Genomic DNA, 20,316 nt, shown 5'->3' with positions numbered 1-20,316 from the left:
CAACTGTTGTTTATGTCAAAAGTTATGTACATGGAAACTAAATATTATTAACACTATAGTTCTGCAAATTGCACAAATAGAAAACTGAAAACGATTAACATTTAAAATAACTTGTGCACAAATGAAACAGCTTTTAGCAGTTTTTTTAAAACGTTGAAGAGCCTTATGTCATGTTTCACACTTGCACCTACTCATACTGCCCTCAAGATGGCGCCAATGTCTCAAGATAATTTAAATCCAGTACTGAAATGTAATTCACTCTTTAACGCTTGCATCAAGGCACATAATATAATTAACCTCAAAGGATCCTTTAAAGTAAAGTACATCAAAATTATGTTGCAATATTATTTTTGGCTGCTAATATACGTTTTGTTGCCAGTCACACGTGCACACCAAATAACCATGAATCAACATATTTAATTATTTCATAATATTTTGCTAAAAAAGTGTTAATATAGTTTAAGTCGTCAGATTTATTTGCCCATTTTGAAATACAACTAGTAAAGATTAAAAAAATTATTGACAAGTTGAATCAGTGCAGTCAAAGTTAAATAGTTTACATTGTACCTTCTGACACAAGACAGAACATGTAAACCGAAGGCTGGTTCCAACCCTGAATCTCAGAACTACAATGCAGATGTGCTAAACACAACGCTGCCGAATATGAACAACATATTTGAGACATCTGCATATTTCCCAATGATTCAGCTCAGAGAACTAAATGATTTTTCCCAAAAGCGTTTTGCTTCTTCGCCCTTTTTATGCCCACAAGAGGAAATTGGCAATAGCAAAAAAATAAAATAAAGGTAAACATGATAACCCTAGACCCAAAATTGGAACACATCCAAATAAATCACAAGTTGACAGAATGGATTATGCCCCATATGATAAACAATTTAAAGCTGATTGCAATTGCTTCATCTTTTAAAAAAAACATTATTTATTGATAGTAATCAATATTCATTAATATTATTTCTTGATGAATAAAAGAGGCTCTTTAGAGGATCAGTGCTTAAATCAGGTTGCTTACCCGGAGCTTCAAACTTATTTTTGCTTATCTTACACACGTGTATTGATTTCACTCTTATCTTGGTGAATCGACCACAATCACCTCCAGATTATTGTTGAAGAGAACTTTCCCGTCAGCTTCGCGAGAACAAGCCGGATCTCGAAGTAACTTGATGACATCGGCTTTTAGTTGCGGCGAGGCTGTTTGGCTAAAGTGATATACCTCAGTGAGAAAGTCAAGCAGCAGCTCTCCACTTTGGTCACCCTCTGAGAAACACTCTGTGATATCCATTTCTGAAGGCAGCACGTAGCTCTTGTATTGCACTCCCCCCGAATCCAGAATGCTTTTCACATCTGCCGTGGTCACACACTGACTTATTTCGCAGACGCTGATCTGACCCCTAAATGTCTGCCACAACTTTCCCCAACCACTCTCACCTGAAAAACAGATCATATTGAAGATGTCAGTTTACAGCTAAAATAAAAAAACTTGGCTTGACTCATTATTCTATATTATTGAGATGCACCTGTAGAGTAAATATTAGGACAGACCATAAAGTGCACAGAGAGATTAGATCCCTTACCAGACACCAGAATAATGAGAAGCTTCCCATTTTTTTCAAGGAGACTTCGAAAGAATCCGACGGTGGCTTCAACATCCTTGACATAGTAGAGCATCTGTCGATTTTACAAATAAAATTAGCGAGCTTCACATTTGGATTCATAAAATAACGCCGTTAGGCAAAGAAACAGTTTTTATGAACTTTACCTCAGCACTAACCTGAATCATGTGAATTAAATCAGCTTTCTTTGTCATCTCCTTTAACTTCCATTGTTCCTCAAACTCAGAGGAAGTTATCTTGTTCCACTTAAATGTGATATAATCCAAATCAGACTTCTGTGACACCAACACTGCAACAGTTCACAATCAGACCATCGTAGTCCAAAGACTCTCTGTAACATCAACACGTGATGGGAGAAAAGCTCAAGCTACCTTTGTAGCTATGAAGCTGCTGGCTGCTGGGCTCGATCACCTCGTAGTCCACCGTCACCCCGGGGTGCTTCAGACGAAGCTCAGAGAACATCTCCAGATCAATGCGACCTACAGGCACCAGCACAGTTTCAATCCCAAACACACATGAAACTGCAATCTACAATGACATATGTAGACAAACAGACAAGCGCAAACATGTTGAATATTTCAAATGCTTTGTGGCCATGTGCTATGGCAATTGAGGACATATTAGTTACTAATACAAGAATGTGTCCTCACCTTAGTTGACCACTGCCGGAAGTTACTCAATTATATAGCATCATAAAATGTGAAGTTGGCCCGGCTATAATAAAACTGCGTCGAGCGTGGTCTCTTACCATCACCACTTCCAACTCCAATAACATTCAGATGGGGCTTCCCGTTTCCAATGCTATGGGGGAAAGAAGAGATTGATTCAAATGTCATTTTCCAACATAACTTCATCTCACGGAGGACAATTGGTCTCGGTCCAGCTTTCGTGTGACAGTATTATTATGTGAACAGGTGTGCAAAGTGGATTACCTGGCCACAATGTCTGGCAAGATCTTATGAATAAAGTCCTTCATACACTGATGTTCAGAGGAGCGCTCCAGAAAAAGATGGAAGGCCTTCTGGTACCGGTTATCATCGTAGACCAAACTCTTGAGTGGAGATGCCATGACGCTATGTCTGGCAAGGTAATACAAAACACAATTAATATCAACTCACCACAACAAGGTACAAATTTCAGTTATTTATGGCTTACCCTAACCTTAATTTGATAGGGCCTAACCCTACATTGAAACTGTACTGTGAAATCCTAACCCTTGTTTGAAACCCTAATTTAAAACCCTAATTTGAAACATAAATAAAAATATTTTCAAAATAAAAGCCCAACTATAATTTACAAACAATCAGAAGTTCTGCTCTTCTTACGTCGTATTAGTCAGCCAACTAAGTTGAGTCTGACATACAGGAAAGAAAAACTAGTCAGGGCACCACTGAAAATGATTCAACACAGAAATATTTAGTATGACATCTGACAATCTTTAACTCTGCATTATTGTTTTGATAAGGCATAGTTATTGTCTTAGATTTCCCAACATTGTACAAGTGTACCTAATCCTATGGCCTGTGAAGTAATAAAACAATTCTTTGTGTTTGTTGTTTTAAATGGGCGATTGCTGAATTCAAGAGCGATGACAACAATCACGCCTCACCGGTGACGTCACCACTTTCTTTTTTTTTGGACGAAGATTATTCAACCTACAACCGGGTTTGGATTGCTTAATCCACCGAGGCGATTTGTGAAACATTTTCCGTGTGGTGAAGCATTAGTTGGAATATGTGTGCATTGCAATGGGCGGAGGTAGATCGAGAAAGAAATAGCAGAAAAGCTCTCGTATCGTACAGGGAGGTGAAATAGCCTACAGGTGCCATGCAGACATGTCGCATTTCGGTTTGCTTCCTCGCATTCATCGTGTTCACACAATGCGAAATATTCGTGCACTTACTGTATGGGGCGGTGCCGCAGTCCAGTCGGTGAATGTGCACTGCCTGCAGCTTTGGAAGGGAAAAGCCAAAGAACACTCCCGCAGCCCTGTCACGCATTGCTCAAGGTTCACCACTAGAGGGTGCCATAGCCCGCTTGGAAAAAAACAACAAGGCATATTTTCAGAAATTGGCAGATATGACATGATTAATTACTTGAATGGGTGGGCAGTCATTGCAGAGACCCAAGTCTTTATATACAAGCAAAAACATCAATTTGACCCCTCTTCTTTTGACATTTGATAACATTTGGTTTGAAACAGCAAAGCAATAAGGCCACAGTTTGATTATTGTATCGTTTATAGAAAGTCACAAAGACTGACCCTTTTGAGTTTAAAGACTGCAGCAACCACTGCATGGGAGCTTTTTGTTTTGTGTAGAGCTCGCCTCTATGAAATGTTTTTCTCCCTTTAGTGTCCAGCAGAAAGCTCCTTTTGAACCTTCCTAGTGTATCCGTTGCTCAATGTTCGACACACAATTTCAGCCTTTCTCAGCTTCATGAAACTTTAACTGAACACAAAAGTACAACTGTATTACATCACTTTTTCCTCCTTTTCTTTGTCAAATCTAGCCTAGATCTCCAAATCTTTTTATTGCTTTTGAGTACTTGCATCGTTTTTTCCTGTCAACTCTCATTATTGGATAATAGTATGTAAACATTTGCCAATTAGCAAAACATAGCAATAATATCAGAGTTGTCACATCTTACCTGTTTGTTTTACCAAATAAAATTGTTTTACTGAATCAAAAAAAGTCAAGTTTTGGTGAATACATGAATATAGATAGCTATTTTTGTAAATATCAATGTAATCATTAAAAAAACACTTGTTTGGCCCGGTTCCAGACAAATTTCTGTAGAGCAACACTTCCCCATTGTCGAATTGTTCACGTATCGTCACAGAGACCTGCAAATATGCCCGTGGAGGCTCCGAAATGAAATTAATTTAACTTGACAAGATTAGCCCACAGCTTTGCCTCCTATCAGATGGCCGCGACACAAGCATTTGGAATTGAACCTTGGCTTAAACAAAAGTGACAGTCTTAAATGAGTCCATTAGATATCACCAAAGATTTTAAACACATTTCCCCTCACATCCGGCACGATGCTGTGGGAATGATCAGTATTCATTATTCATCCCCCTGCCATGAGTCACAAAGCTGATTAAGATCACAGGTGTAGACCTAAAAAAAAAAAAAGACGTGATTCTTTGTTTCACAGGGTTCCACGATTTATTTGCATCAGTGTTCAGATCTCCAATACACACAATAGTAACACAAATAGCATGATATTTGAAAAACAATACGGGCACAAGCCAATCTATAATCAGGGGAAAAAATGAAATGCCAGCAAAGTTGATATGTTCACGGTCTTTAGAAATGATCCATAGTTCACAGTTTGATCCAATTTCATGACTGCATCTTTTGAACTTGTCACACAACTATTAAAACAGAGCATTTTTTTCAAGGCCACTGAGCATTTCTGTTTCAGAATACGTCAAGCTTACCTGCGCACAATCAGCTGCTGAAATACAATTGCTACATCGAGTAACAACCATGGGTGATAGTTACCGGTAATACATTCAGAAGGAGGTCAGGTAACACCAGAGCAAATATTCAATTTGTGGAGGCAGGAGGAAAAAAAAAAAAAAAGATAGCGTACACTGTTGTCAGCTGCCTACTATCACTCAATAATCCATTCTGTCATATGAATAATGCACTAAGGGTTGGAAATGTAGGAGTTGATCTTGATTGCAGGATCCATCGAGATGATGGTTTGGTGGTAAACTTTTTTTTTTTTTTGCATAAGCAAATGGTGGATATAAGAATAAAAGCAGATATACAGAAAATAAACGACTTCATATGTGCTTTCAAATATTTGGTTTTTAATTGTCCTTTGTGTCACCTGGCAAAAAAATACTTGTTTGTGCATGATGAGCAATTAGATAACTTGTTCGATTAAAAAGAGAACTAAATAGGTGAATGCAAAATTGAATTTGGACAATGACAGTGCTTATGATTTTGCCTTTACTAATATGAGTTTTAATTAAAGCAATCAAGCTGTGAGAAGATTTAAAAAAAAAAATAGAATTAAAAAAATATTTATTTACCCTTTATTAGCGGAGTTAGCATTTGTCATTTAGTTCAAACTGTCTGTTTTACGTGTAACTAGGAAAATACTGGCATGAGGCTTCGAGGTGTAAATGAGAAATGATTGAGGCCTTGTCAGTTACCCCTTTTTGTCGCTGATTGGTTGTTTGTTCGTCGGGCGCGGTGGTTTCTCGCAAATCAAATTAGATCCAAAAGTTGGTCCGGAAATGAACAAACGAGTAATTTGTGATTTCCAACTTCGTTCTTTTGGTTATTTTTATTCAAGTACAATCTATTATTTGAGTAATAATGACACAGAAAAAACCTTTAAGAACCCCAAATCCTTGAAGTGGAATTGCATTCTTCTGCTTCTCAGTGCAGCTGAGCAAACTAAACATGAAAGAAAATAAAGACTCTTTGAAGGTTGACAGCTTGAATATATGTGGAAAATCTCAAAATCTAGCTGAAAGCCTTTGCTCCATTTGCAAAGTGATTGTTTTATTTCATATCCATTGTGGGGGTGTAGAAAGGCAAAATGATGACCCATCATGTCATTACCCAAAGAATTCCAAACTGTGTATCTTTCTCTTCCTGACATTCATGTTTTGTATGATCTAAGTTCACGTGACATTCAGCAATCCCACTGAATGATGTTCACTTTTCTCGGCTTCTAATGAGATTTGCGTAGGAGAAATGAGAATTGTTAAACTGGAGGCAAGCCTGCTTTTGGTTTCCACGTCTACACAACATACAGTATGGCATCGTCAACAAAGTACAATCCAACAGCAACGACTTGCATAAACATTTCAAACACTATAAAAGTCATTTCAAAGGAAAGGGATTAGTGAATCAGCACTAACGTAGTGCATAAAAGCATTTTCTTTTGTTTATTCTCCGAAAAAAGGCTGGTTACACAAAAAAAGTTGTGACATTTCCTTGATAAATTTCCAACGAGGATGAGAAATGTTCAGTCTCTGTGCGTCATGAATTTTTAATATGTCCATTAAGAGACAACCACATCTCCGTTTGGTCCTTCTGATTTTTAGCAAACATATACACGATCATCAAATAAAACTAAAAATGTTTCAGCTTTTGCAAGCCGTGATGATTTCAGGTTTGCAAGCCAGCCTGCAGCGCTGCCTCCATGTTGCGACTTTGACTTCTCAGGCTCTTCTTTCGAGGAGCAATTTAGTATGTGTGAGTGTGTCGTTCAACAGCGTATGTTATTTGTGCGACTCTGTCGGAGTACCTCGGTCCGTTCGTACTGCCTGAATGAGTCCGGCCAAGAGGCGGTGGAGGTCATTCGTATGGAGAACACCGATGTGGTTACATATCTATGTCACCATCATAGGCCAGGGTCAAAGGCTTCTGTGGCGGAGGTGTCGTCCTGGTCATTTTGGCTGGTTTACTGTATAAAAAAAATAAATAAAAAATAACAGAAGTAAACGAGACAAGCTGACATTGCTTCTGATTTGTCGCTTCAAGGCAACCTGACATGATATCAATCTTTACGTAGAGTTATATTACGTGATAGCACAGTAGTGGCAAAATGTTGAGAGGTGTATAAGTCATCCTCGACAGCATGAAGAGCAGATGTGAACGTTTACATCTCCGATGTGTGCGTGTGTGTGCATGCAGCTGAGCTTTTCTGGTGGTGGTGGTGGTGGGGGGGTCACAATGACGCTGTTGAGCAAATAACATGCTACATACCAGACCAGGAATGAGAATGCAATAATGAAGAGTATTAAGATGAATCCAACGACGGTCACAGCATAAACCCACAGCTTTACTCTTCCATCTGTGCAATGAAAGTCAACTTTGTTATTCATACTCGATGAGAAAACATTCAAATAATACTCTCCTGATTTCAAATGAAGAATTAGCTTCAGCGTCCATTAACTCATCCTACTGCAGTGTCACGGTTTGGTGATTTTTACAGCATATAATGACAAGCCCGGTGGAAACACTGAACTACGATAACTGGCTTAGCCATTCAAGCTCTATAAAGCGACTAGTCAAAAGTAATGATCTCGGGCACGAGGTCAAAGCATTACAGATCATTTCCATTTCAGTACCTGGGCCCACGGGTCGTAAGGTCCACTCTGTGAGACGGTCTCGGGCTCGGGATGGTTTTAATCTTCCCGTGTTGGTTTTCACGTCGGCTTTCTTATTGGTGTCTGTGCCCGGTGTTCGAGTACAGTAGTCCAGGAAGCCGTGGGTGGTCATCACTTCGGTGTAACCCTTCTCACACCCACAGACGCCACTCTGCATGGTGACCCGCGAGGACGGGGGCAGCACAGTAAATATAATCACTTGGTCAAGGCACATACGTCATCATTTTTGGTGTATTACATTTAGGATTCAAATTCTTTATTGGGCTCAGCTTTGGTTCAGTCTTGTAGTAGCATAAAAGCTACTGTGAGGGGCAGTAAAACTTCAAACTTTCCTCACATCTCCTTGATTGCCTTTTGATTTGTATGCAGCACCCAAACCTTCTCTACCTGCGTGTAGTCGCATCCTGGCATGCAGCCTGAATTGATATAGTTATATTCTACGGCTTCAAAATGCTACATGTCATCTTTCCATGTCCATTTGAAAGAAAGCACCATGGCAGGAAAGTGGTAAGATGAGACAGGAATTGATCTCGCTTGTGTGATCTTACCGACGTGCAGTGTGAGAAGGGCTTGGTGCACGGTGGATGGCAGTGCCGAATCTTGCTCGGTCTTTTTTGCGGGAAACACCCCCCTAAAGGAGAAGAGGGGGAAAAAAAAAAAAGGGTTTCACTTCAATGCCTGGACTCATCGATCACTAAATTAATGTAGTGTCACCACTGATTAATGGGCTTAGTTGCCTATCAGGGTCCATGATCAATCTGCGAACATTTTAATTCCAACCTGGAAAATTACATGTCAAAATATCAAAGAGTATCGGGCTTCCTCTCCAGAGGGAGGTTATTCCTCCCGGGCTCATATTTGCCAGAAACATTTCCTTTAAAGCGATAAGATCACATTCAGGTTCTATTTACAGCACATAGAGCTCACCCTAAGCTTCCAGTCCCACAGCACTGCTACCTTTGTTCCATTTCTCTTCGGCTGCTTTTCTTCCCACACATACAAATGCATGATTATATTTATATGGATTGAAAGTCTCCCAGCTCAGCCTCTGGCTTATTGATTACTTATGCTAAGAGTGAGCGGATGAATCAATAAAGGCCGCACTGAGAATAGGCACATCAGATAAGGTGGTAAATTCAACTAGAGCAGTAGACTAAAATTCGTCTTCTCATGTGCGATGTGTGAGACGTGTTGGCACCGCGGGATATATTTTTCTACTATCAGCTAGTATTTCGAAATGAATGCGTCGGATTCTGATGGAGAGGATTAAATATTGCTGTTTGCAAAAAAAAAAAGAAAAAAAAAATCCCACATGTATTATCCATCAGTTGTGAGTACACAAGCTAATCAATAATGTTGGATGTTTTTTTTTGTTGTCTTTTCTTGGGACAGTCGTGAAAAAATTTACACTTTGTAAAACATGTCTCATCTTTTACTGTTGCCCCCTGGAAAACATTCTAGCACAAAACCTTGATCATGCATACTGGTGCACTTGCATCTCACACCAATTCACACCAACGTGAGGAGTGTAAAAACAGAACTAGGACATGCATCAACACAGACATAGTGCACAGATATTCACATTCATGTGCAGCTCTGCATATTTGTATGAGAATGCAACTTCCAGACCCATCTAGGATGATAAGATGACAGTGTTCACCTGTGACAATGACACCATCCGAACGTTGACACCACACTGCTCTCTCATTATTGCTCCATCCTCCTGTTCTCCACTGGTAACTGTAGCACTGGCCTCCTGCAGCAGAAGCAGATGATGCTCATTAGCAGCTCGTATCGACCATTCAGCGCCATTGTTAGGCTACGATAGACATTTACCGCACAGGATAAGACATAATGCGGATGGAGGAAAAAGAGGTACTATTTACTACTCTGTAAGGATTACGGGAAATGGGATGGCTGGAATTGGTTGGAACTGAATTAGAGACGGCCTGTTTTTTCCCCAAGTACATTTTTTGCTGGAGGCAAAGTCTGGTGAACAAAACGTGGAACTATTCAAGTCAGGCTCCATTCTGGCGTTTTCATCAATTAAAAAAAAAAAAAAAAGGATTAAAGATCAGACTATTGTGATAAGACAAATTTGGCAAGAGAAGAATGTGACATTAAATGAAATGCCAAGTACTTTGACAAGTGGTTTTAAAAGTGGATAATTAGTGAGGGAATAAAAAGCCTGTGGTTTATTCTGAATATCAACGTAGGAGCAGGGAAAGGGCAAGCCTATTTAACAAAACAAAGAGAAATTGCACTTAGAACTGCGTTTCTCAATGAGTCCCCAAAACCAAACTCATAGAAAATAAATACACACAGTACATCTGTAAAGTCCAACGGGTCAAGCAGTAACCTAATGGGCCATCCACAATATTTCATTAAAATTGGATACACGACGGAGCAGTTATGACCTTTCGATGCTTCGAATACTGACCTTTTAATAATGACCTGTAACACAATTTTTTTTCAATGCAAAATTAATATGACAAACCCATCATTAATATTACCACCGCATATCTAGATATGCTATATTTGTGTTGAACCTTTAAGTTTAGTAAAAACTGACAACAATAATTACACAAAGCTGTAAAATCTGTTGTGATAGCCAATTAGTCACATATATGTAACTTAACCTTGAATATTGTTTTATTCCAAACATCCATTCTTTTCTTTGGACGAGGATAAGGGGATTTTATAAGGACGACAAAAATCTCGTCAGTTCAATCTATTGAATACATTTGTAGTTGAGTCAGAGCTCTGTGATTCAAGCATTCAGCTTGTTCTTGTCAAAGAAAGTATTTTTCTTATCCACTGCCTCTTAACAGTATGTTGCAGCTTTTTGTTCACTCGGTGGTTTAAAAAAAACAGGTCAAATTCCCTCCATGAATATCAAAATGGAGACCATGGCGTTCATTTGCATGACTTGCGTGCAGGCAGAGTGGGTTTAGTTCCCACTCAGTGTTGCCATTTCGCCGTTACCTTTACATGGCTGTGTCTCAAAGACTTGATGTGGGCAGCTGTCTTGGTTCTCGGTGACTTGAACAATCACCGCTCTGGAGCGGGTTTGGCGTCCTGTGCTTTCAAAGCTCCGCCCCTCCACACAAGTCAATTGGCAAGAGCTCCAAGATGACCACTCGGCCAAATGGCAGTCACCTGAAGATAGGAAAATGGGGAAAAAACATATTACTGGAACACACACATTAGTCAATACCATATTCAGATGATGTTTCAACACACACGGTGGCTGGCAAGCAGTATTTCAGGAATCATTTTATAGGCCTTCCCCTGACAGTGCCTGCTACATATAATAGCAAAAACTACTTCTACACATCTGTGACTGATACCAACGAACAAATTACTCACAGCCCAGTGGATACTCAGAGAAAATAGCCCAACCGCTGTCGTATATTACATTAACTTATAACTCGATAGCCAGTAGTGAAATGTGTCTCGCGAGGGAGCGTCAAATTAATTTGATTTGGAGAGACATTTTTAGTGTAGTAAACCAGTTGATATTTTTGGTCACGCTACAAATAGCACATGAGCACTTTGTTCCCTGAAGGGCAAGCAAGAAAAGGCCTAGTAATCCTTGATGGGGTCATTTTGCAGCAAATAAACAAATAAATAAAGGAATAAATACATAAATAAATAAATAAATACATAAATAAATAAATAAATAGACACACTTTTATATGTACACAACATAACTTATACACAACAACACAAAAAGTCATAGATGGAATTAACACAGCAGGTTAAAAATGCAAAACACAAGTTATTACTTTTCTAAGTGACCATTAGCCCTTTTTTTCACATAAATGTTAATGTAAATGTAAATGTTGCTTCACATTCACACTCCTTTGGTTGGTTCCCTTTTTACTGTATGAAATACTTTTGCATCTCTAAAAGCTAAATTAACAGCTAAATGGATGGTTCAGAGAGAGAGAGAGAGAGAGAGAGAGAGAGAGAGAGAGAGAGAGAGAGAGAGAGAGAGAGAGAGAGAGAGAGAGAGAGAGAGAGAGAGAGAGAGAGAGAGAGAGAGAGAGAGAGAGAGAGAGAGAGAGAGAGACAGAGAGAGAGAGACAGAGAGAGAGAGAGAGAGAGAGACAGAGAGAGAGAGAGAGAGAGAGAGAGAGAGAGAGAGAGAGAGAGAGAGAGAAGAGAGAGAGAGAGAGAGAGAGAGAGAGAGAGAGAGAGAGAGAGAGAGAGAGAGAGAGAGAGAGAGAGAGAGAGAGAGAGAATTAAAATCAAACGCAGTTATCTATTTTCCGGCTAATGTCAGCATACAGCTCAGTTGGAGCACTTGAAGGGCTGATGCAAGGGCTCTTGACGATGTGATGACGAGTAATAGCATATTTAAGCTTATTTGACCCTTGTGACTTGGCGTGTTATCCTCCTGAGAGTATTCATCAGAAGAAGGTAAATGGTAGTATTAAGTGATAGAACTGGCATGAGTGTAGTTTGAATGATAGCTCATGCCAAAAGCAGACCAAACATTGCTTGGCTTCAACAAAACATCTGTTTTTAACCAAAAAGTGGAGAAAACAAGCTTATTGTGAGTATGTTGTTGTTGTTGTTATGACACTGTGAAGCATAAAACAACACAATAAAGATTTTTGATGGCAAAATAAAAATCTAATGAAAAACACGCTATAAGCGACGCTGAGTCACCGCATAATCTCAAGTCTTTTTATATATGCATTTCCTCGTTCTGATCACGAAACACCCTTTGGATTAACTACGGTGGCTCATACGCTATTTATATCATACATTTACATGCGCTGTATCGGCTATGTATTCTTGTATGGCTTTCAATATGTTGCCATTTTCTCTCTCGCTCATAATAGCTGAATGTCACACCCTAATCTTTTTTTTTTGACATAAAAGCTGAACCGATCATCAAATCCATCCATTTTTCGTTATTGTCGTATTTCATGTTGTCATTGTGCGGTCAACAACATCAATTTTGTGCGCAGCGTGTCTCGCTGTCACTCTTTTTACACAGCATACCTAATAAGGTCAAGCATGGTCGAGGAAGAATGGATGCTATTTGTCAAAAGGACATACTCTGAAAGCATCGAGAAGACAGTCAGCTGATTTATTTAGCAAGTGAACCTCAAGTTCTGTTCCATGGCCAACGTAGGTAGATGAGTGACAATATTAGCTTTCATCTTAGAGTATACTGTAGTTTTTCCACTGTATAAGGGCTTGACTTATAGTGATTTGCTTGTAGAAACCTGCCACGGGGGAAGCCATAGTGTCGTGCAGTGACACAGTTACATTCATTTGAAGAGCCTTTTCCCCGGCTGCGGCAATTCTCACCAACTGACACACAATCACATCAAAAGCTCCTGATCCTGAGCTGAAGCTTGCGGCACCAGTGTGTTGAGTGAGGAGGAATTAAGGGAAACATCAGAGGCGCACAGCATGATGGTACATCTTCAGAGAAAACAAGAGGCTTCGGGTCGGAAGCTGGCGGCCGCACGATCATCATAAATATATTTTATCGTATTGGAACAAATGAGGCCATCCTGATATTCTTGATGCATTCTGTCTGTTCTGTGGTGTAAAAATAAGCTTGCACAGTTCAAATGAAGAGATAGTGGAGAGATGACATAAATGACGGGCGGGAAATAATGATTTGTTACTCTGTATTGGTTATTGATTTTGCAAAAAGATAGCATGCAGGCAATAAGTCATGTTCACTGACAACAATTTGTAAACATAGCAACACACACTTTGGAGTGAAGAAATTGGTATGTGTGTTTTAAAAATCCACCTTTGCAAGGCATACTAGTCAGATTAACAGAAGTGAGTTACTAGGCAGAATTAAAAAGTCGTTATATGACACACCCACACATATATCCAGGAGCCAGCAGTGGCATCTATCCATTAAATAATTGGTTAGATGTTTTATCATTGTGGCAAGATTGCATTAGTAAATAATGTGGTTAGTTGTGCAAGTGCGAGGATACTTTTTGACACGGCCAGTTTTAGATAAATAGGTAATGAGCTACTGCAGAAGTTTATTGACTTGGCAATGGCAGCTGTTTTCAGCAGCAGCTGAAATGTCAATGAGTTGGAGGAGGTGATGGATGCCAGCAAATGGATGCATGCGCGAGTATTGACGATGTGGCATGTAAATCAGGGAAATAATTATTGGTGTTATGAGTGTGAAATGAATGCATAATACATAATTCATGCAGGCAAAAAATAATTACTCTAAAGAGAGTGTTGGAAAGATCTGCATCGCTTGTGAATTATGTTGATACATTTGAACGGAAAATGCGTGTTTTAAACAAAGGCAGGCAGCTTTACCTTGACAGGGAACAAAGCAAGGCTGCTCCACATCCTGTTGGATTTCCTGCCTCAGTTTCTCGCCACAAAATTCCTCTGCCACTGGCAGAGGAGGAGACTCGGTGGGGTTGCCCTTGTGAGTGACACACGATAGGTTTCTTCTCCGAAGCCCCTCGCCACAGTCTGCGCCCTGGACGGGCCAACATGTAACAAAAGCAGGTCTAAGTTGTGGCGCAATTTGGGTGGGTGATCAAAGCACAGCAGACAGATTCTGCACAATGTGTGGTGGATTTCATCGTATTACATACATAAATATAACAATAACATCCATTAAATGGGCAATATATGCAAGTTGAGTTTTTGCAGATCCTTAGAAATTTTATTTGCAGGTGCCAATATCCTGGACAAACTGCAGGAAGTGAGTTTGCACCTCACATGTACTGAATTTTAAGCTAATGAGGGGAGCCGCTTCGATTGACCGGGAATCAACTTGACTGTGTTCACACCCACAACGGCGCAGGTGCCCATTTCCAACTAGTTGTGTCGATAAAAAAGACAACTCTAACTTTGTACACATTCAGACTTCACTTAGTACTAGACTTGTGTTGTAGTCATACCTCTATGGTACATGGGGACCAGTCACTGAGCAGCCACGTGTAGCAAGGACTTATGGGACATGGCCTTATCTGGATGAGCTGGTTGGGACAAGGCCGACCTTCCTCGTGAGCCTCCCGCAAGGTTCTCCGAGTTCGCACGGATTGCCCTGCAGAGCACACGTAGAATTCCCACAGCAGAATCAATCTACTTGTCAACACGGCAAAGTGATAAACAATTAAAAAGTCGGCTTCGTGCGCTAAAATAATTCACACGCCGAGCACCGTGAAATGGGCGTCTAAAATTGACATAATGCATATTCAGAAGAAAGAAGGCAGCTGTGCCCACGCTTTTCCCTCACGACACATTTTGCCAGAGACAAAGAGGAATTAGTTCAACAGCACTTTTCCTCTGTTTCATCATTAATGCTCATGTCTAACACAAGTGTTTCGTGCGGGGGACTCATTAATAATTTGTGAGCGTGAAAGTTAGGGAAATGGCTGAAAAGAAAGGAGCGGCCCGAGAGGCTTTGCTACTTTCAGCACAGTGCAGCATCTGAGCATGACCTTCATCAGTGGTACGGTCAAGAAACAAGGAAAGTAGTTGTTATTGCTGATCATCACACCCTGAAACAGAGATGACACAAATCCCTCATTGAGAGCGACGGACCGGCCAATAGCGGTGACCGAGCTGTGAGTTTAACATCCTCAGCTGCAACATGCTTGGCTGGGAACGTCTTGGAGCAGAGGGGGTGAGAGGCAAGAGCAACCAATGTCAAATTAAAATTAATGAACTTAGGAAGATGCCAGTGAGTCTTTCCAATTAAAAGAATAACAAGGTTTCTCTCCCACAGATTGGCTTTAGGAAGTTTTGGCAAACCATACATGGATCCGGGTTCAAATCATTACCTCGTGGATAATGCATGAGCTCATAAAACATCTCTTTCAAAGGAAGCCACAGGTTGGTGATCCCTAATTGCATTTTTGAAACCACCCTGCATGGATCTGATATATATTTTATTTGGTCCCTCTAAATTATTAAAAGCGCTTATCCTGTTATGAGTCAGGTGAGCTGTAGAAAATTGAGATGAAATCAACCTGCTGTTCTTTCACAATGACCTCTAAGAGCAAATTTGTATGTGGCGGTTACAAATGGCAAAACACGGTGCCGGATTGCAAAAAAACAAACAAAAACGCCCTTGCTGTCTTGAAGGAGGCATCGCCTTAATTTTTCATAGTTTAATATATTAAAATATATTCGTGCAGGATAGAAGAGTAGAGGGGATAATGAAGCCTTGCAAATGTGATCAGCAGTGTCAGTCCATCAAGTTGTCATTCCCACTGGGTTTGGTGAAATTTGTTTTTTTTTTACCTTCGCTGCCACACATATGCGAGCATTGTCCCCATGGCGACCAATCAGAGAAGACACAGCTGAACAGTAACATTTTTTTCAGAATTTTTTTTCAAATTATTTAGAAAATTTTCAAAATGTTTTTCAAACATTTATATTTCAATTTATTTTAATTTTTTTTTTATTTTATTTTTCTTTTTTTTTTACCTTGGCTGCCACAGGTATGCGAGCATTGTCCCCATGGCGACCAATCAGAAAGGACACAGCTGACCGGACAGTCGACCACGCAGCTCTCCACCAACTTCCAGTCCTTGATCAGTCCAAGCTGTGCGACAGAAGGGAGCAGCAGAATTCATACTCGTCGCCAATTAAACATTCAAACACACTTTATGTAAAATACACTTTTCAAACTTCCCGTTGAGGCTCATAAATCCTTTCAATTTTTTCATGCTACACAATGTATGAGAAATGAACAGTGCATTTGGGACCGAGAGCCGTTTACAATTTATTTTAAACACACCGCCGAGAAAAGCAGAGGCTGCTGCAGATAATTTAGCTGGAGACCAAATTGCCTCATGAAACATGAATTGATGCAATATCTATAAATTATTGAAAGCCCGAACACCGTGTTTGTTTGAAACAAAGGGGACAAAGGTACAAATGTTGTTCATGCTGATGTTCATGTGAAATGAATGCAAATGTGGCACTTGTAGGTATTACACTGGTAAAGTTTTCTAATTCGAGATGCAAGTAAAATAAAAAATAAAAATCTGCTCTAAAAAATTACATAAAAAACCGACAGATACATTTTCAAAATCAGCAACAAAATATATTTAGTTAATATTTGATTCAAATTTGCTATTGACCAACTTTTCTCCCACCTGCTCACACTTTTGCAAGTCCACAATCTTCCCATCGCTGCGGACGCAGTCGAGAAGCCGTTGCCTGACACCTCCGCCACAGATGGCATTTTCACTCAGCCGACATGTACTCCATTCTGCAATACACGCATACACACTTGGAATAAAAAAAAAAAAAATGCATGCAAAAGCACGTATGCAGTATTGTAAAGGGGGAAAGAAATCCAAGGCAATCTTTAGTTTTATTGCTTTAGTGATGACGACAATGTCTTAGCATTGACATTCGGCAAGGCTGAAAAGGTTCTATGCTTGTAAATATTCATTCTGGTCACTGTACTCTCGGGGCATTGGGTCGATGGCAGCAGATCTGTTCTGCTCGTCTATACCAGTCATGCTCCACTGCTGGTTTGGAAAATGTACTATTTTCATCGTACATTCAGTTATCTTGTTAATCTGTAGATTCTTAATCACATGTAGGTGAATAAAATATAATACACATAATGACGTCAAATTAAATTTCTTACTGAAGCGTTCAGTTTAGTTTAACTACTTGGCGTAAACAACATCATACGGGTCCCCAGTGTGACAACAGTTTGGAACCACTGAGCTAGAAGATGTTTCGTCTCACAAGGCTAGGCACAACAGCTGGACGAGCCTCGGTGCTTGATGTGGAATCCAAAGTATTTATCGTCCAAGTTGAAGGCACGACCCGGCAACAAAAAGAGTAGCACTCTTTTGGGACGCAACACAACGGTCATTAAGCTCATTGGAGAGAGGCCACCGTCGGCCAACAACAGTTGTTTAGATGGAATCACTCTCTTGAATATTCCGTTCAGTTGTAACAATGGTCATGGAGGTTATTGGTTAGAGGCTAAATATTGAAGCCATTTGGAAACGATAAAAGTACTTAACTGTAATCCGATTGAAAATACTAGAGTTTCATATTTTTGTTTAGCAGGCAACTTTCTTGAAATTCTTATTTCTTGGCTCTTTTTGTGCGAAATCAATGAGAGTAATGTGAAGCTATTGGTAATTTCAGATTTTTGAGACTGCTGTAAATTAATATTATTATTGCAGATAGACATAGTCAATGGATAAATGAGACAGCTTTTTTGAATCAAAAGTTCAGGCGTGTTGCATAGCAACACAGACACACATAAAGAAGTCACTGAGTACAGACGTACAAAGAAAATCTGCCTACCCGAGACGCGGTATTGGTAAGTGAAACAGGAGCTGTTGAGGATACAACTTTCTGACTGCACAATTTCCGGACAGGCTGCACTTCCCACGGCAGGGAGGCGGAGGATATGTCTGCTCCGGTTTCTCTCTGAACCTCGGTCACACTGCTGCTTGTGCAGAGAAGAAAGCAAAAAACAAACAAGCGTATAAGAAATAACGACAGCACTTGTCTTAAGGTGGATGCTATATGTTCAACAATCAGCATTTTCTGCATGTCTTGAATGCTGCAAAATTAAAATAAAATAGAATAAAAAAAAAAAAATAATAAAATAAAACAATAAAAATAATGTTTTGTGATTAGTTAAAAAAATACAGTATACACCTGTTTACATCCAAAAACCCTTATTTGAGTAAACTCAATTTTACATTTGACCTCTCCGTAAACCGTTCTTCTCTCTACCAAGAGCGAATGCATGTATGAGCGCAATGCGCTACCAATTAAAAGCAGTACACTACAAATCTGTCACCGGTAAACCAAGTGACTTAATCAAACACGGAATATGGCAGACCTGCTCGAAAAGTCTCTGAGGGAGATTGGCGAGTAAAAACCTTTGCTTCAAGCTTTATTCTCCACTGTGGTCCCGATTCATCAAAACCTGCACTTCAATCACTGTCACCTCCTAATGAGGCTCATCACTGGGAGCCTCATTAATCAACAGCAGTTTTCACACCAATTGTCAATGAAACGAACAAATCCATTTGTACATGACAGCACCACGTCTGGCTTTTTTTGTTTTGTTGTTGACAGATTAAAAGCTTTCAATGAATATGCACACTTGGTTTCTGAATACGCCGCAATAATTAAAGTCAAGTATGCCACAATTAGGCCGCAATGCATAAACAATGCCTTGTGAAAGTGGCACCGAACATTCTGTTGTTGCTTTTTACGTTTGTGTCCATCACACGATGCCGCGTGTAATCAACATTTAGATCATTTCACAGCCTGCATTCAAATAAAAATGAATGCTACTAATTTTGTGAATGCTTGAAAAGGATCCAATTACATCACAATGTGAGCTATATACTAAACCAAAGCTAGCAGAGCATGATGTCAACTGAAGAATAAAAGCCTGGATGCATTTTAGACCCCCCCAAAAAAGGAGGCCTGTTTTGTTCAAAATCAATCGCTCCAATGCTTTGTTGCAAAAGGCAGTCACTCAGCCTCAAGCTATATTTGTGTGTAGATTCATTTCCAGCTATTACACAGTCTAGTCAGCTCTTCATTTTTTATTGCATCATTCTTGGCTCCTCGACCTATGAAATCCAGTTTGGGAAGATGATGTCATTAGTTTTTGTTAAGTATTTAAAGGCTTTTCTCTTGGCGGTGGCTTAGCACAAGAGCTGAGTTTGATGGCACGGTTCATGGCTGCGGATCAATGACAGTAATAACTTAGTGATTTTTGGGTGAATTAAATATGAATAGGATTATGGGGAGCTCTGTATTGTTGTGCAACAGTATATGCTAAAACTTATATTACCTATAATGGCCTGCTTCCACCAAGACTTACTTGTATAATATCCCACAGCTAAACAGAGCAGACAGTACATATTTACAGCAATAAATGCAAGTTATAATGCGTAATACGCATTGGCTTAAAATGTTAATTTCATTCCAGACACCCAGAGAGAAGAGCGTGATCTAATTCTATAGCATATTATATTGCAAACATTTCCCCGATGTCTAATTAGAATGTAAATGTGTTGTTCAGTTTTTCAATTCGAGTATACATAATTACCCTATTACAAAAGATCCAACTATAATAAATTCAATGTGTGCCCAAAATCATTCTTTGGGGGACAAAGTACAGTGCAGTATTATTTTAATTGATCATTATGTGAGTAAAACTGTAAGTTGCGATACAAAATACTGTTCATTAAAACAACGTGGTGGTTAGCAATGCTGTGCTAAACAGCAATAATGTCCCTGATTTGCTGTAAAATACATTAAGCCATCTGAATGATCTAATAAAAAAAAGGAAATTTTGTTTGTTACCAGCGGGCAGTCGCTCCAAGGTTCCCAGGGTGATAAGACGCAGTCGTTATGACAGGCCAGAAAGCAGACTTGGGCTCTGGGCGGCATTTCTTCTTGATCACATTGACTGTCCTCCACAGTAGTGACCTCCCCGCTTGTTCCTTTCTTCACACACCTGCCCGAGCAGCAGATGTAGCTGTATTAGTCGTCTCCAGGGTACTTCTA

At 39.7% G+C, this 20,316-nt stretch overlaps 2 protein-coding genes across 5 annotated transcripts in view; both read right to left on the bottom strand.

Annotated features, from left to right (window-relative positions):
• Positions 1 to 472: 472 nt before the first annotated feature.
• On the bottom strand, positions 473 to 4,653 carry hnmt (histamine N-methyltransferase). 2 transcript variants are annotated; one of them, XM_085920592.1, is made up of 7 exons: positions 3,535 to 4,653; positions 2,564 to 2,710; positions 2,380 to 2,432; positions 2,003 to 2,110; positions 1,790 to 1,920; positions 1,593 to 1,686; positions 473 to 1,446 (listed from the first exon to the last, which is right to left on the bottom strand). In XM_085920592.1, the coding sequence occupies exons 2-7, from the start codon at positions 2,698 to 2,700 to the stop codon at positions 1,085 to 1,087; spliced, it is 885 nt and encodes a 294-aa protein (XP_085776718.1). In that variant the 5' UTR covers positions 2,701 to 2,710; positions 3,535 to 4,653; the 3' UTR covers positions 473 to 1,084. The 2 variants fall into 2 exon arrangements, with proteins under 2 accessions (XP_085776718.1, XP_085776719.1); XM_085920593.1 differs by lacking the exon at positions 3,535 to 4,653 and adding an exon at positions 2,787 to 2,929.
• A 1,867-nt stretch (positions 4,654 to 6,520) lies between these two features.
• thsd7ba (thrombospondin, type I, domain containing 7Ba) overlaps positions 6,521 to 20,316 on the bottom strand; it is an 86,079-nt gene continuing 72,283 nt past the window's right edge. For all 3 annotated transcript variants that reach the window (XM_085920974.1, XM_085920975.1, XM_085920976.1), the window contains 12 exons: positions 20,113 to 20,266; positions 18,082 to 18,226; positions 16,902 to 17,017; positions 16,228 to 16,345; positions 14,694 to 14,839; positions 14,098 to 14,266; positions 10,759 to 10,932; positions 9,434 to 9,529; positions 8,322 to 8,404; positions 7,735 to 7,924; positions 7,370 to 7,457; positions 6,521 to 7,067 (listed from right to left, as the gene is read on the bottom strand). In XM_085920974.1, the coding sequence (XP_085777100.1) occupies positions 6,986 to 7,067; positions 7,370 to 7,457; positions 7,735 to 7,924; positions 8,322 to 8,404; positions 9,434 to 9,529; positions 10,759 to 10,932; positions 14,098 to 14,266; positions 14,694 to 14,839; positions 16,228 to 16,345; positions 16,902 to 17,017; positions 18,082 to 18,226; positions 20,113 to 20,266 (1,561 nt within the window). In that variant the 3' untranslated portion in view covers positions 6,521 to 6,985. The remainder of the gene's footprint in view (positions 7,068 to 7,369; positions 7,458 to 7,734; positions 7,925 to 8,321; positions 8,405 to 9,433; positions 9,530 to 10,758; positions 10,933 to 14,097; positions 14,267 to 14,693; positions 14,840 to 16,227; positions 16,346 to 16,901; positions 17,018 to 18,081; positions 18,227 to 20,112; positions 20,267 to 20,316) is intronic.

Source organism: Syngnathus leptorhynchus, chromosome 9, assembly GCF_054491065.1.
Source record: "Syngnathus leptorhynchus isolate UIUO chromosome 9, UIUO_Slep, whole genome shotgun sequence".
Taxonomy (NCBI): domain Eukaryota; kingdom Metazoa; phylum Chordata; class Actinopteri; order Syngnathiformes; family Syngnathidae; genus Syngnathus; species Syngnathus leptorhynchus.
Note: the sequence above shows the minus strand (reverse complement) of the source record. Positions and strands in the feature narration are given on the sequence as shown.